Consider the following 15766-nt stretch of genomic DNA (forward strand, 5'->3'; position numbering starts at 1 on the left):
CTCAGCTATTTCAGGCACTAACAGATTCCTGCAGAATGCAATAAAATAGCAGACATGCAATTTGTCACGAGAGCGGTGCCAGCCAGGGCACGGCGCAGCGTAGCAAGCCGCAGGAGCCTGGCACACAAGGAGTCAGCTCGCCTGCTCACCCCGAGGCCCCTGGGCACCCAGCACAGTCGGGGGGGGGGGGGGGGGCGCAGGGGGGGCAGCCCTGCCAGCATGCTGCTGCCGCCTGCTGGGTATGATTAACTCACCCAAAATAGTTCATTAGGAAGTCAGCTAATTGAAGGTAACATTCAGCACCCACTGCTCTCTGCTCATCTCTCCCTTCCTTAAATTAGCACACTTTCAGCATCCGATCACTAAATTAGATCACATCCCAGACAGGTCGAGACCAACATGACACCAGCTCAAGCAAACGGGCATGCAAACGATTAAGATGGCTGCAGACAACTTGCAGATGTCATGCAACGCTAAGACCTCGTTAGCCTACCTCAGAAGGGTGGTCTTCCCCTCTCAAAGCAAGCTTCTACCTGTACGTGACCTTACCGCTGGATGACAAGGTCCACAAACCTCTGGTTGCATGTGTTAGACTCACCTCAGTGAGCCAAAGTGCAAAGACAGTTTCTAAGAGAGCTGCAGTTCAAAAAAAAAAAAAAAAAAGCCTAGAAAAAAACTGGCATACTCTGTATATCCGTACAATCTCTAGGGTTCCTATCCGTCTGTGCAGCCACTGTGCCCGAACAACAAGAGACAGGTATTTCTGCAAATCCCATGCCTCCTCCTCCTCCTCTGCAGCTGCTAGATCAGCTGTGCGCTATGTTCTAGATTACATTTACTCTGGGAATCATGTACAGGAAATCACGCTGACTGCCGACCTCGAGAAAGGAGCCTTTCCAAACGGCAGACTTCTATTACAAACAAGCTCCACTGCGCGTGAAGTACATGGGACATTCACTGCCCGGCCAGCCCCTGCCAACTATGAATCCCACAGCAAGCACACTGCCAGATAAAGCTTCCTTATGAAACTGTTAGAGTGCACAATTAAGTGATCAATCTAGATTAAGGGAAGTGCTCAAAGTGCTCACGCTAGCAGCTCAGGATCAAATAGGTGGTGATAGCCATCTTCCCCAGTGCTCCTCCAGGAAGGACAGATCTGAAGCAGTTCAGATTATAGCCTGCTCAGCAGGCTTCTTATTTTAAGGAAGCAGCAAAGCTAAGAGGTTCCCCCCTAGTTTTAATGCACCCAAGAAAAATTACACTAGATCAGCTGGAAGCTAATGCTTTCAGACTAAATTGAGCCAGGAAGTTTTAAGCAGCTAGAGACAGTTGCTGTCCCTATTCTGGGCGAGGGAGTGTCTACAGGGCAGCCAAATAGCTGCCATTGTAATGTAAGTACACGCATCAGGACCCGAAATGCTCTGACATGTTTGCTTAGTAAGAAATTGGCATCCCAGATCACAGAACCGCACAAAACGTGCCACTGCACAAGGAGCTGAAGAAGAGGACAAAGCAGTTAAAAGCATTAAGGGCACCTGTCCACATACTGCAAAAAAAAAAAAAAAAAAAAACAACCCACACACAAGGGGGCAACTACGTGCCAATCACTGGAAAGGTAGAAACACTAAGCTTACTGGATACTGTGGTTACTAACCACACTGCACCAGCCCCAGCAGTAATTGGCAATTAGCTCAGATTTAGTGTGGCCAGGAAGATACCAGCATTAGAGCTCCAGGTCAGAAGAGCAGAGGAGACCAGGGCTCTGAATCCTCTCCTAAACCACTACAGGGGGCTTCAACTCTACTCCTACAGCTTGCCACAAAGAGCTGTTTGGAAGAAGCAGGAGGAAAGAAAAGCAAGCATGTCTTGCTCTCCCAAGACAGCAAGCTCCTTCGAAAATTTAGGTTTGTGGGTAGGACAGTCTCTTCTGTTCTATTATTAAAACATCAGCATTACTACACTTTGAATTTCAGACAACTGTACCACAAAACAGTGTTCCACATTGCAGAGGCCTAATGGCAAATGTGAACAAGTTATCACAGGGAGCGGCAGTATGGGAAGGGTTGAATCATTTGTAATCAAGCCTGGAAAAGCTGAAGTGAAATTTGACCAAGTCTTGCCAATATTCCTTATAAGCAGGTACTAGGGCATCCAAACAGCTTGTTTTTCCTGTAAAATCTTGCTGCACTTCCTCATAGGTATCATCTTCCAAGGTCTCACTGTGTCTCACAATAGCTGTGGTATTTAAGACCAGCACCAAGTACTTTTTGGGTTCTCTTCAGAAGCACTTAAATCAGTTTGATTCCTGTGCCGAGTCCCAATCCACTTTTGGCACCAGGAACGGCGCTTACAGTGCTTGCATTTTATGGTTCAGCACGGAGAGGCCACCACAGCAGAAGGCAAGCGCACAAGGGAAACGACGTATCACATTTGAAATAAGCTGCCAACTACACCCCATGGATGGTTTTCATTACGGCTGGCAGTTGAGCCTCCTGTTCTGGGTGACCGTCTTGATCTACAGGGATTTGGTTTCTGTGCTTTTGCTGGTCAGAAGAAACAGCTGAGCAGGTTCTTGCACCTTCAGCTGAAGCTGGAAACTGGCCTAGACGTTTTCCAAAAGACTCCCACCAATCTTACACAGCATTTATCTCACCAAAACGGCTACCCGAAAGACCGCACACCACGTGAAGTACCAAACACAGCAAGAACCAATTGTAGCTACCCTCAACTTGGCAGAGTGGCTTGGCAGACGAGAGGAGTCCCAAGTAGAAGTTCGGGGAGGAGCAGTCACTCAACCTGCCTCGTGGAATTCGGGATATGTGCTGGCAAGGGAGAGCATTAATTCAACAGACATACTATATAAATAGCAGTTTCTGGCCTACGCTGTGGTATCAGGGGAGGCTTGACAAACAGCAGCTGAGCAGTAGTTCTACAGTGAAACATTTTACTCTAATAGCACACTGTGTAATATGGAGATATAAAAGGCAAGGAAGGCAGGGAAGGTCAGTCACTCTCTACGACTCAAAACTAGCCTGTCTTTACAGGGCACTAGCTTCATAAGCATAAGCTCCCTGCTTTCCAGGGCTGCCTGGAACCAAGGGCAAGACGAGGCCTGTATCGGACTGCAAGAGACTGGCAGGAACATGGAGTAAACAGCTTTCAGATAATCTGATCTTAACTACATAGCACAGCTAGGAAGCTTTCTACGAAAGAACTGTTGCCACATACTGCTTCAAGCGGTGTCACCTTCCCAAGGTAACAGCTTTGGTCTCCATCCAAGAGGACTGCAGCTTACTGGGCAGTAACCACGCATACTGAGGAGCCCAAGCTGGCTAGACAGCCACAGCTACCAAAGTTGCACGACAGACAGACCAGTTTCATCACTGACATGTCCACGGCCAGCTGCAAGGTGGATGCCTGCAATATCCATGCAATTCAAGGCAGAACTTCACCAGGCACACACCGCGAACCCAAGAGAAAAGCACTACTTCTGAACAAATAACCACACAGTGCTGCAGGCACGCGATACTTCAGGGACGGACTAAGTTGAGAGAGCACGACCCCACACAAGCAGTGATGTAAGGGAAAAGCATTCGAGCTTTTTTGATCCCGATATCTGAGCAGAGATGAAGAACTGCGCTGTAAAAAGAAAAAAGAAAACCCATGTCCTTTGGTACAGGCAAGCCTAAAATTGCCAGTTTGGGCTCTCTTACTAACTATATACCACTAGACATTCCCTACTCGTATAAGCCTTGTATGTGACAGCACTGACGTTGCCATAGGAAGTTTCTATACATATGCTCTTACAGCTCATGAATTTTGGCTGAAAAGTACATAGACCAGTCATAAATATGCCCTCTAATGACTTCACATCATTAATAAGACAGTCTTCATCAAATAGGAAGTGGCTCCAGTTCACTAATGCCAAGTCTGGAGATTACTGCAGATGCAAAAACTGTATATTTCCTGGAAACCCTGTAGGCTGGCTAAATAAGAGCAGAGACATAAGAGTCTAGTACCCCTTCAACGTCATCTGGAAGCTTACCCAAAGACTGCAACGCCTGTATTTGAGAAAGTGGTTTGCATGCGCCACCACTAATATAACCAACACACCTCAACCAAATTGCCTCTTGAAAAAAAAAAAAAAAAAAACGCCAGCTTTGTGTGGTGTCTCCACCAAAAACAGACAAAATCCCACTCCCTGTTCAGATGATGGTCTCAAATCACAGCTTGAGCAGATGACAAGTGCTAGATGGATACCTAGACAGAGCCCATAACACCAGTTAGCTGACAACAGGACCTACCATTGAAGCTCCTTTGAAGTTTCTTGTTAAGTTGAGGGGCAAGCCATGTTGTTAGTAGTACTTTTTACTGCATCAACTCAGCAAGAACCTCACAACCACTGTCTCAGAGACATTCTGCATTTCATCACACCACACTCCTCCTTCAAGAGGAGACCAAGTCATTCTTTCCTCAAGAGTACTTTCCAGTGGAAGCATTAATTGGAAGAAAGTGAGCCCCCTGAGTCTGAGAAACCCTCCAGACGGTTAATTGCCCAGTCAATCTTTGAATGCCACCTCTACTTAGAGAAATGGAAATCACATAGCTGCGCGGCACAAGGCCATGCAGCTATCGCTGCTGTGGCCCACACAACGCCAAGCCCTCATGCCGTAGTTCTTTCCCAGGGCTCTAGATAGGAATCTTCTCTCATCTGCCAGAGGATACAGCATTACAGGAAGATGATATACATAAAGCACTCTGCGTAGCCAGCAACAGCCTGAACACCGCTATCAAGACTATCCTGAAGAGATATCCTGCTGTCTCACCCAAACCCACTGACCTTCTCAAAGAGGAAACAAGTAAGAGCCCCCAGATGCCAAGCAAGCTTACCAAGCACAAGCTAGGAAGCTAATCACCAAGCCAGATCCTACCCTGGAAAAAGAGAAAGTGACCCTGTTCTTCCTAAGCGCACTCCCCGCTTCGGCGGCGAGGAAAAGCCTCCCACAGGGAGGCAGCAGATGGCTGCTTCAGCAAACAGCAGAGGCAAGACCGGCTAGCGGCTCACCAAGGGTCAGGCAAGGTAGTGCTTTCCCCCCAAGCAGCTGCTGGGCTGCTGCCAGTACCTGACTCCAGAGCTCAGCATGCACTGCTCCTCAGGGACAGGGAGGAGGTGAAAGGAGAATCAGGTCACAAACCTCTTTCTCCACATAGCGGGGAATTTGGCCAGGTATCACTGGTCTCAAGGCTGCACTGGTAGCAAGTAACAGTGAGCCCTTTCCCACTGGTCCGGTACGCGCTACCTTCAGAGCTTAACATAAGCAGCACAGTCTCCTGCTGCTCTTGGCTTCCCTGCCAGGGGCTGGGGACTCCAAGCTCCAGCTTCCTCCCTTCCCCAGCCACAGCCAGCTCCTACACTGTGGCTGATCCTCAGACAACAGTCAGTGCCCACATCCCAAATCTGTTCCGCAGCTCCAGGAGGAGATCCTGACTTCATCCTGGAGTGCTGAAGAGCACTGAATCAGCACGAGTGGGTATTGTACGCCCCACCGGGAAGGTGAATCAATGCCACTCTGAAATCCTTGGATCAAAGGCAACACATCACAAAACATAACTGCATAGGCATGTTTGGAATAGACCTTATTGGCTGCATCTGACCTAATGCAGAAAGCCCGGATGCCCAATTACTGGTAAGTGGAACAGACATTTCTGCACTTTAGACACTCGTGACTCACTGGCAGGCTTGGTTTTGACACAGCTCCCCTGCTCTCCCTCCTCCCTCCCCAATTATTAATGCTCCAAGTTTAAAAAGACTTGTTGCATTATGCTAATAGGCCAGTTGGGTACAAGACGTACACTGAGGGACTGAAACAACAAATCCAGATTTGCTTGTTAAGATGTTAATGCCTCAGAGGTGCATAGAAAAAGAGAGCTAATGGGGGGAAAAAAATCCAATTGCCACAGAGCCAAAAACGCCCATCCTCTTTTGAGGTGCTCATTCCCATCTTCTGCCATGCTGCTTGTCTTCGGCAAACAGGGTCTCATTCATTAGCTCTGTGTGAATGATGATCTGCGTATGAATCATGCTGTTCAGTAATGATTCACAGTTGTAAAAGGATATCAGGCTACAGAACTATCGAAGGCTATAAACACTTACTAAAATTATTTTCCGATATGTAACAGTTCTCCCAGATCAGGTCATTTTCTACCACTTGCTAGCGTGTACTTTCAAAACAGCACTTCTTAATTGTTACTGTAATTCAAAAGGAACAGGTAGCGCAGGCAGATGAGAAAGCCGAGGACTTGTTTTACAACAATCACATAGGCAACCAGCAAGGTGTCAGCAACCCTCTCAACATCCTTCCCAGCTCCGGCTGCCTTCTCCCCGGCACAGGGAAAGGGCAGCTTTCTCAGACCGGCCACCCTCAACTCATTCAGCTCCACGACACCACAGAAAAGCAAGCTGTTGGAGATGTTGCATTAGTTCTGCAAGGTCTGATCAGTCCCACTCGCACGATGTGCATATTCAGCTTCTAAATCCAGTACTATGGAGACTGGCAGCCTGAAGAAACTTGACCAGTCAAAGCAGGAAAACAGAGCGTAAGCAGCTGGAGTACATCCTGCCTGACCACCTGCCACAGAGCCCTCAGGTTTGACTTTTGCCCTGGGCAATTTCGAAAGTCAGCCTCCTTTTCCTTCCTCTCCCATTATTAAAAGCAGAAGGCAGTACTAATGTTATAGCCTTTACCTGTGTAACAGAAGCACTGCCCTTCTTTAGAAGCTCTCCTAAAGACGACTGGACTGGGAAAGTACTACTTTGAGGAAGGAATTTGGCTAAGAACTTAAATCATAACTTTGTCCCCAAACACTCCACGCTTCAGTAATGGATCATAAGGCAAGGCCAGAAAGTCGCCGCCAATTAAAAGCAATTCTATGTTCCACCCCGTGGATGCTACTCATCTGGTCTCACGTTCCCCACAAGAATGCAAGCTTTCTGCCCCAGAATTGGCCCAGCCCAGAGGCCAGCAGAGCCAGACGACTTTCAGCAAAGGTAGATCCACTGGGGACTGGCCTGCACGAGGCAGCAAACTGCTGTGTAGAGATCCTCAAGGCCATCCCATGACGGGCAATAACATGACATATCAGCACTGCAACCTAATTAACATAGCAAAAGGTGGGGACCCAAAAAGTACCTTGCCATAACACTGCCCTTCACAGATGGACCAGCTCACCCAGACCTGGCTCAAGGTCTCCATCATACTCCACATCCTAAGATAAAGGAAGCTCCAGCCCTGCAGAAATAGATTCCGTAGCAAGGGTCAAACTTTCCCAGAACCCAGATCTGAGGTACAGCCACAAAGACAGAGGCATCCTGACTGAGAAGGCAGAGAAAGAGGTCTGCTGCAACTCTGGGAGCAGGTGAGGGAGCCTCTGAACTGACATGTCTCTGGCAGTGCAGCCAGAAACCAGTCACAGCAATGAAAGACCACTCCAGATCCTCCCCCTTCATGCATGACCCCACTTAAAGACAAGACAGGCATACTGGTACTTGCCTAGACATGGTAGGGTCATTACACTCATTTACAATACTCTACACCAGCACATACTGTGCAGTAATGCACACCACAGTTAGAATCAACCATTCTAACATATTCAACTATCCAGCAGCTATTCCAGCACGGTTCCAACTTCAGTGCAATGGAGCTGTACAATACCTGCTATTGCCAGGACAAGCTGTCTACAGTCAAGTGCAGCAGATGCTGCCATGAGTAAACGAATATTTGCACTGCCTAATTTAGGAGAGAAAAAGCTCTCTGATGCAGAGCAACGCAGCTCCAGCGTCCCCAAAGTATTCCAGCACTTTGTTCAAACGAAATCGGGAACAAGGCAAAACATGTCACAGGACATTACTTGCAATTGAGCCCAGTTACTCCCCAAACGGATCACAGCAGTATTGCTGGCAGCTAGGGTTGCCGCAGCAGTCACAGCTCCAGCGATAACTCACAAGTAGGTGGGCTCACAGGTCACTTCCAGAAAGGCCCACCATGCTAACAGCACAACACACCAGTCTATCTTGTTCTCCAGAGCCACCAGGTTGTCCAAAATAACAGGTCTCGACCTGGCCAGCCTGCCTGCTCATGAAAGCAGCACCATCCCAGGATACCCCAGAACAAGGTACAGAGATGTCAGACCTGCCACCCGCTTTTACCTGAGCGGGTTCCCAGCCCTGTTGCACAAGGCTGGGAAGCAGCAGCAGTCTGAGGCTGATTCCAGAACTGGGCTGTTCCACAGGAACCAGCAAGATGCCAGATGGACTGAAGCAAACCCCAGCTGCAACTGTAGCTTTCTGCAACACATGCTGAGCCCGTTACTTGTGTATGAGCTACAGGTCAGCTTCACTACACTCAAGCTCAACCAGTATGTTTCATTTCACAGGAGTCTCCACACACTTCCAGGCTTCTGTCTTTCCTGGTCACTCTTCATGTGTCTCATGTTTGGTTTCTCCCATATAATTCATAAAGTCCCTGCTTGACAGAATCCACTTCCAAGCAAGACACTGCATTGCTTTGCTTTCCTATGGCTCTGGAGGCATCACGACTTCCCCCTTTCCTGCCATTTCTCCACTCTTCCGCCTTGATTCATTTCTTCCAGCCGCAACCAGAGTAAGTTACCTGTACTCGTTTCTGAATTTGCTCAGAAGCGTGCATATGACCGCTTTCTCCCCACCTTCCCTCTAATGTACTTAGCTGGGAAGCATATCATTCTGATGCTCAGTTTCTACCCTTCTTGTTCATCAGGCTTAACAGTGCTTGCAGAGAGTCTTCAAATACACTTTTCACCTTTCTCAGCTGTCCCCTCTTTCCCCGTTGCGGCAAAATAAAATAGCTAACAAAAGTTACCGCTCTGAAGAGAATACTACTCCTTTAAGTTCAAGGCTGGAGAAGTGTCTCAAGGAAGCAGGTTGCTGAAGGCTTTACCATTATAATACGGTCACACACTCTACATTAGCTGTATTCTTACTCAGGGTGAGAAAGCCAGTCTCCCCAGCAGAGGTGTTAGTAAACAATTTCCGAGCAGAACAGCCTGCAGGAAGAAAACTCCTGCTTCTAAGACTCTTAGAAACGTTTCAAACGTGATTCAGATGCAACATCTTAGGCCTAAGCCAGGAAGGAGGCTGCTAGCTGTTGCTGCTGCTCAATTTTGCCAAGCATTTACAGCTTAGATTAGCAGAAAAACTGACCATAGCTCTGCTAACTATTCAGGACTGCAAAGACCAAAGGAACAAAGAGTAATTGTCAGTTTAATAGCGACAGTGGAAAACTGCACGAAGCAACAGCAGAAAAGCACTGGGACAGACGATAAAGAAGAACACACTGGCGAACACCACTTTACTCTTGCAGAGACGTGACCGCAGCTACTGGGGTGCACAGTCTCTTTCACAGAGACTCAGTTTTACACAAACTAACTTTGGATTGATCAGAAAGCAGGATCACTTTGTAGGGCAGAAGGGCCAGTGCTTGATGAAGAGCTGAGCCTTCCTTGCTACCAGAGATAACAGGGCTAGAGCTCTCACAAGGGCATACGTTTCTCCTCACCAGCCTTTTACTCTCATCTACTTCTGGCTAGAAGGGTTAACTGCCTGCATCACAGAGCTCAGGCCTCACTTGCTCCCACTCGCACAACATCCTGTGGATACCGGCCTCAGCTACTCCCTCCTTCCCATAGCACCAAATCAGAGGATCAGCTCATTAACGTCACACAGTACCAGGCAGTTCTCAGCTCAACTTTGGAAGAGCTAAAAGAGAACAGATACTTCTATGTTAAGAAGTAAGACACAGACAGCAGCTCCTTCTGCTCCCTGCCAGTGGAGGTGGGGTGGGTTTGGTGTTTTTCTTTAATTATTTTTTTTATTTGCCAGGTTGTTGCTAACTAGAGACCGGCTTCCTAAGCAGGGCTTGAAAAATAACATAAGATACTCTCACTAGGACATTACCTTAAAATTCAAGAAGAAGCCTTAGCCTCACTGGCCTCTAGCTGATCAGCTTCCAGAAAATCCAAGGTCTAATCTTTTCCCTTGCTTTTCTGGCCAAACATTGCCACTTACCTCATCTATCCCAGACACGATAAAAGCATTTCCTTGCTCCTGTGCTCACTTAATGTTTTGTTTGATATACTCTGCAGATTTACAGAAACGGCTAGATAACAGCAAAGGCACCCCACCTGTCACATGCAAACCGAATGTCTAGTTCCAGCTTCCTCTGTTTCCCATCCCTTTGATCCACTGCAGGAACAACCAGCACATGAAACTGGGACATCGCTGCTGGGTCACTATTAGGAGTACATGAGTAAGGGAAGGTGGAGACACCAAGAAGTCCTGTCCCTCCGCATCGCCCTACTTAACCGCTTTGCCCCCTTACCCACCCCAGAGCAGGTCTTCCTACTCCACAGGAAGGGGAAGTGACTCTCCCAAAGGCAGGAAAAGCCTGTTTCACTGGCTCACACCTCTTGTGTGCTAGGGAGCCTGATGCTGCTGGTAGCAAGAGCTGCAGCATCTCTTCCTCTTATGGGGCCCAAACAGACAAGGATAATTTCGGCTCGGTCTCCCTGCAAGCACCACATGCATTTACACATAACCAGTATAGCCTTGTTTACAGCAAAGTTTGTTAGCACTAGCTACCTTTGTCAGGTGATTGTTTTATTAGCCAATACATAAATATTAATTTCAGGAACAGCAGGAGAACATCTAGGAGAAATGCTGGATCCAGAGGGCTCACCTAAATGTCCTATGTGCATTTTATTCCACTTGCAGTGCCTTTATCATGAACTAGAAATGTGCCAGGGGACATGGACTGGGAAAAGAGGGGAGATGCCTGAGCTGTGGCCCCAGTAGGTTGTCAAAAAAAGATAATTATGGGTTCTACCCCGAACAGCCACCCCCTCCAACCTGGCTCTTCAGCCTGACTTTCCAAGAACTCCTGAATATCACTTTCAATCTAGTGCTCTGCAATATTCATCCATTCCAAACAGTGAACAAAATAAGAGCTGCCATTAAAGCTAGACACGCTTACGCTACCGCATTTTGAATCAGGGAGAGCTGCAACGCTAACTATACATTTCCCAAACACATCCCAGCCTTTCTCAACACTGCTGTGGGGAGCAACGGCTGTTTTCGCAAGCTGCACTACACGTGTGTAGCCCCCCCAAGCCACCCCCCCCTTTCAACTTCATAGCTGAAGTCATTCACACGCTCCTGTGCTTCTCTGGACCTCCCCACTACCAGCAGCCAACACTGTGGGAAGGCACAGCTGCCTGATCAGCGGAAGCAGTCAAAGTCCACCCTGCGGCAGGACAATCCCCAGTCCCACAATCCCTCTCACACACCCCCATCCCTCGCACTAACAGCTACATTACAAATCAGAAAAAAAAAATTGAGAGACCTGGCTCAGGTTCTCCTCCCCCTCTTGCCCCCTGCTCATTTCCAGCTGAGCCCTGGCCTGCTCTCCACATAAGAGTAAACGCCGGTACTAAGGACAGAACAGCCCGTTTGGCTCAAGTGAGCTATCCAAACGCAACCTGTCTTGTGGGCAGCCATGGTAAGAGGCCAAAAGCACTCTGGCTAGCTAGATGAAGACTAGTTCAGATGAACCTATGCAAACTGTAGCCACAAGGGCGACTGGAGGGCCACCCTTGATTTCTATTTTATTTTGTTGTACTGCAAAACAAACGCTTTGCCATTTTACAGCTCGAAGACCTATAGTGCTTGCAACAACTCAAACCTGAGTGGCTTCCTGAGTCGTGAAACAACACACTGCCTAGTTACCCACAGAAAACGTCATCTTTGTCACCTTTGGCAAGGAGCAGGCTTTAAAAGCAACCAACAATTTTTCTTCTGGTGAAAAGAGATCATAAAAGCACAAGGACAATACATGTGAGATCAGAGACCGTAAATTTAACACTACTCAAATTTCGGAAGAGCTTACTTTTGGGGAAATGGAGCTAAGCACTTTCATTGGCAGGCGAAGGAGCGAGAAAGAACCAAACAACTGTGAGTAAAACAGGTAATAAAGTAACTACCAGATAAGACTGTGCCTCGCTGCCCTTATCCCTCCTTGTGTTCCTCTAGCCAGTTGGTCTCTTGGGTGGAGCCCAAGCCAGCACAGGGGGGGCCGGATGAGCTTTTTACTCCGGCTGGAATCCACCATTCTTAAATGCCAGCTGGCACGGGACGTCCCAGGCCACTGAGCTCGCAACTCCGCACCCAGCAGGAGCGAGGCCGGACACGCCACGCCGCTCGGCAGCTCCCGGGGCGGCCGGCCCCGCGCCTGGACACACACCTGTGACATCCCCGCGGAGCGCAGCGGCCGGAGGCATCTCATCCGCTTACCGGGAAGGGTCCCCGCCGGTCAACGGCGACACGCACCCGGGCCCCCCCGGGGACGGGGGGGAGGAGGGGCGGGCCCTACCCGTGCCCCTCGTGGAAAAGGGGATTACGTTTCCATTTTGTAACCGAGCCTCCCCCCAGGGCCCGCAGGGGCCCTCGCGGCCCGCCTCGCTCGCTCCCCAACCGCTGTAAGCAGGCTCTTCCCTCCAGCCGGACCCCGAGGGGCCGCGGCGACCTGCCCGCTCCACCGCCCCGGGGGGACAAAGGGCGCCGGGGCCCGGCAAGGGGCCAGACCGGGCCCGCGCTCCGCCCTCCCCCGGCCGGCCCGGCCCGGCCCGGCCGCAGCGGCAGCCCCCGCGCCGCCGGCCGGGCCCCCCCTCCCCTCCCGCCGGGAGCTCCGCGCCGCCGGCCCCGCCGCCGGCCCCGCCGCCGCCGCTCACCCGCGGGCCGCCTCCAGGCTCTTGATGAGCTTCTTGATCTTCCAGATCTCCACGTTGCGGTCGGCAGCGCTGGGATCGTCCGCCATCTTCTCCCTCCGCCTCCTGCTGCTGCGGCTGCTGCTGCTGCCTGCGGCGGGCCGGCCGGCCGGCACAGAGCACAGCGGTTAGTCACCCGGCCGCGCCGCCGCCGCCGCCGCCGCCCCCGCCGCCGCCGCGCGCCGCGCCCTCACCTCAGGCCCGGTCCCCCCGGCGGCGGCGGCGGCGCTGACGTCGGACACCGGCTCCTCGCGCTCCCCCTCTCCGCGCTGCATGTGTTGCAATCGGGCTCACATGGGGCCTGTGACATCACTTCCGGGGGACCGGGGCGGGGGCGGCGGGGCCGTGCGCCCGCCCCGCCCGCGCGGGAGCGCCGCGCCGCGCCATAGGCCGCCCGCCCGCAGGCCGCCGCCCCCCGCGCCCGCCGCTATTGGCCGGCGCCCGCGCGGGGCAACCTGGGGCGGGTAGTCCCCGGCCCGCGGCGGCGGCGGCGGGCGGGAGGCGGGGGCGGGAGGCGCCGCGAGCTCTCGCGAGATCTCGCCAGCGCGGCCGGGCGGCGCCGCGTCAGGCCGCGGCGGGCTCTTAAAGGGGCCGCGCGCGCGCGCGCCGAGCCAGGCCGGGCCGGGCCGGGCTGGGCCTGGCGCCCCCCGCCGGGTCCTGCCGCCGCCGCCGCCGGGCTGCCCGGCCCCGGGCTGCGCCCCCCGCCCGCCCGCCCGCCCGCCCGCGGGGGCCGCCTGCGCGCTGCCACCCCGCGCTCGCTGCCCTGGCGCCATGTCGCCCTCGGGGCCCCTTGTGCCCCCCCCGGCCGCCTGTGTCACCCCCAGGCCCACCTGAGCGGGGCCGGTGCGACGGCGGGTCCGGCCTGGGGTGTTTCACTGACTTCTCAGGTCGCCCTGCCCAGCCCGGCTCGAGCAACGCTCGGCTCGCGGCTGCCGGGAGCCGGTTTCCGCCACGGCTCGCCGGTTTTTGCTAAACCTCGTGTTCCTGCCCGAAACGGGGAAACCATCCCGGGGAAACCGGCCCTCGCCGCGACACGGCACGGCCACGGGGGCGCGAGGCCGTGGCGGCGGCAGCTCCCCGCGGTTACCTCGCCCGTCTCCGGAGCCGCCGACTCTCCGCCCGTCCGGAGCGGCGCCCCGAGGGCCGCGGTCCCGTCCGGCTGCCCTTTCCGGCCCGGCCGAGGAGGGCCCCGCGCCGGCCCGGGCCGCGGCCCTTTGGGGAGCGGGCACAGCGGTTGCCGCGCCGGGGCCGAGGGGCCCAAGGCCGGCGCGGGGAGGCGGCGACGGCCACCCGCGCCCGTGCCCGCTGCTTTGCCTTAACCAGGATGACACCAGGCCAGCTCCGCAGGCTCTGGGTCAGAGGCGCGGTGCGAGCGGCGGGGGGCCCCGCGGGGGTCAGAGGCGCGGTGCGAGCGGCGGGGGGCCCCGCGGGACAGTCCCCGCTCTGCCCGGGGCCGCTTCCCCGCCGCCCCCGCAGAGGCAAGCGCTGCCGCTGCTGAGCCGCCGGCCTGGCACGCTCGCCGAGGCCCGGCGCGCTCGTGACATGCTGAGGTGGGCCTGGCGCCCTTGCTGAGGCCTGGCGTGCTTGTGACTCCACCTCACTGTGTCACAGTGCCCCCCCCCTCCACCCCCCTGGGGCCAAAGCAAGAGCTGAGGGCGGGCTTGGGTGTCGCAGCCGGCTCAGTCCTGTTGCTCTTCTGGGGAGGGGTGAAGTAGCAAATTCAGACCTCGCAGATATTTTTTCCATGCGCATGCGGTCACGCACAGCCCTTTATAATCCTCCTCGAAAGGGTAAGAAGGGGGATTACACGTAGCCGCAAGAGCTTCTTCGCGGAGGCAGGAGCGTGCGTGCGCGCAGGCGGGCCGGCGAACCGCAGCTTCGCTTGCATTTGCCTGGGAGTCCTGTTATCCCAGTTCCATACAGGAGCTCTGCTCCAAAAAGTGCCTGGTGAGCATCCCGGTCAGCCGCCGCTGACCTGAAAACGCTTTTAAGGAAAGGTGGAAAGTCTCCCACTGCAGGCGAGCGGGAGACAGCCTGCCCCTGGAGGAAATCTCAGCCTTCTCTCCGCTCTTGAAGATTTAGGCAGGAGCCGGGAAGCTGAAACCTAGTATCCCGGTTCTCCTGTCTGGGTTACTGACTGCTGTTATTTTAAGCGAGAGCCCGCGGGGGCTGCGCCGGCCCTGCCTCGCTCCCCCCTGCCGACACCGCGCGGGCGGCTCCGGCACCTCTCCTGGCTGCTTCCCCCAGCTCTCACCTTCGCCGGGCGCTGCAGCTTCCCGCTGGCGAGGAGGACGGCCGGAAGCGGAGCGGCACGTGGGAAAAAGCCTGTGCTCCAGAAAGACTGTCCATGACCTCGTAACGCCTGTTGCTGAGGGCTAAACGAAGAGCCAGTTTATGCATTCGGGGTGGAAGCACACAGCCCAGACTTTGCTCAGGGACCTGTCTTCTTTCCCCAGAACGGCTGTGCAAAACTTCCCTTAATTACTGTCATGCACAGGCCAGCAATTTGGTCCAGAGCTGCAGCACTGCTGGGCCTTCAGGCTTCCTGAGATGAGCATCTGCCTACATTAAAAATGAGAGCAGGGAACAAACCCACAACACCCTCTCTCCTGGGGCTGATGGACACCTTCCCACCAAGGCGACTGAAGCAGTTAACTCCTCCGGACAGGACTCGCACCTTCTGGGGCAGCGAAAAGAAGAATTCATTCAAGAAGTAAAGGCCAGCCTCGATCAACGATTGAGGACCCCGGAGGCGGCAGGGTGGCCGGCTGCCTCGGCTCTGACGGCGCTCCGAGCTGGGAACGGCGCTAAGAGCAGGCGAGAGGCGGCCCGGGCTGCCCCTGGCTCTGCTGCAGGCACAGCAACAGTTACCTGTAGTTTCAGGGAGGCAGCAGGAAAACCCCCGTGGAGG

At 53.5% G+C, this 15766-nt stretch overlaps 1 protein-coding gene across 4 annotated transcripts in view; it reads right to left on the reverse strand.

The window, feature by feature from the left end:
- ETF1 (eukaryotic translation termination factor 1) overlaps positions 1-13976 on the reverse strand; it is a 29116-nt gene extending 15140 nt beyond the window's left edge. Inside the window, exons 1-2 of one of the 4 annotated variants that reach the window (XM_068960032.1) lie at positions 13943-13976; positions 12820-12946 (exon numbers count right to left, since the gene is read on the reverse strand). In XM_068960032.1, the coding sequence (XP_068816133.1) occupies positions 12820-12905 (86 nt within the window). In that variant the 5' untranslated portion in view covers positions 12906-12946; positions 13943-13976. The other 3 variants (XM_068960033.1, XM_068960031.1, XM_068960034.1) reach the window with 3 other exon arrangements.
- Positions 13977-15766: the final 1790 nt, after the last annotated feature.

Source organism: Struthio camelus, chromosome 13 (assembly GCF_040807025.1).
Source record: "Struthio camelus isolate bStrCam1 chromosome 13, bStrCam1.hap1, whole genome shotgun sequence".
Classification (NCBI taxonomy): Eukaryota; Metazoa; Chordata; class Aves; order Struthioniformes; family Struthionidae; genus Struthio; species Struthio camelus.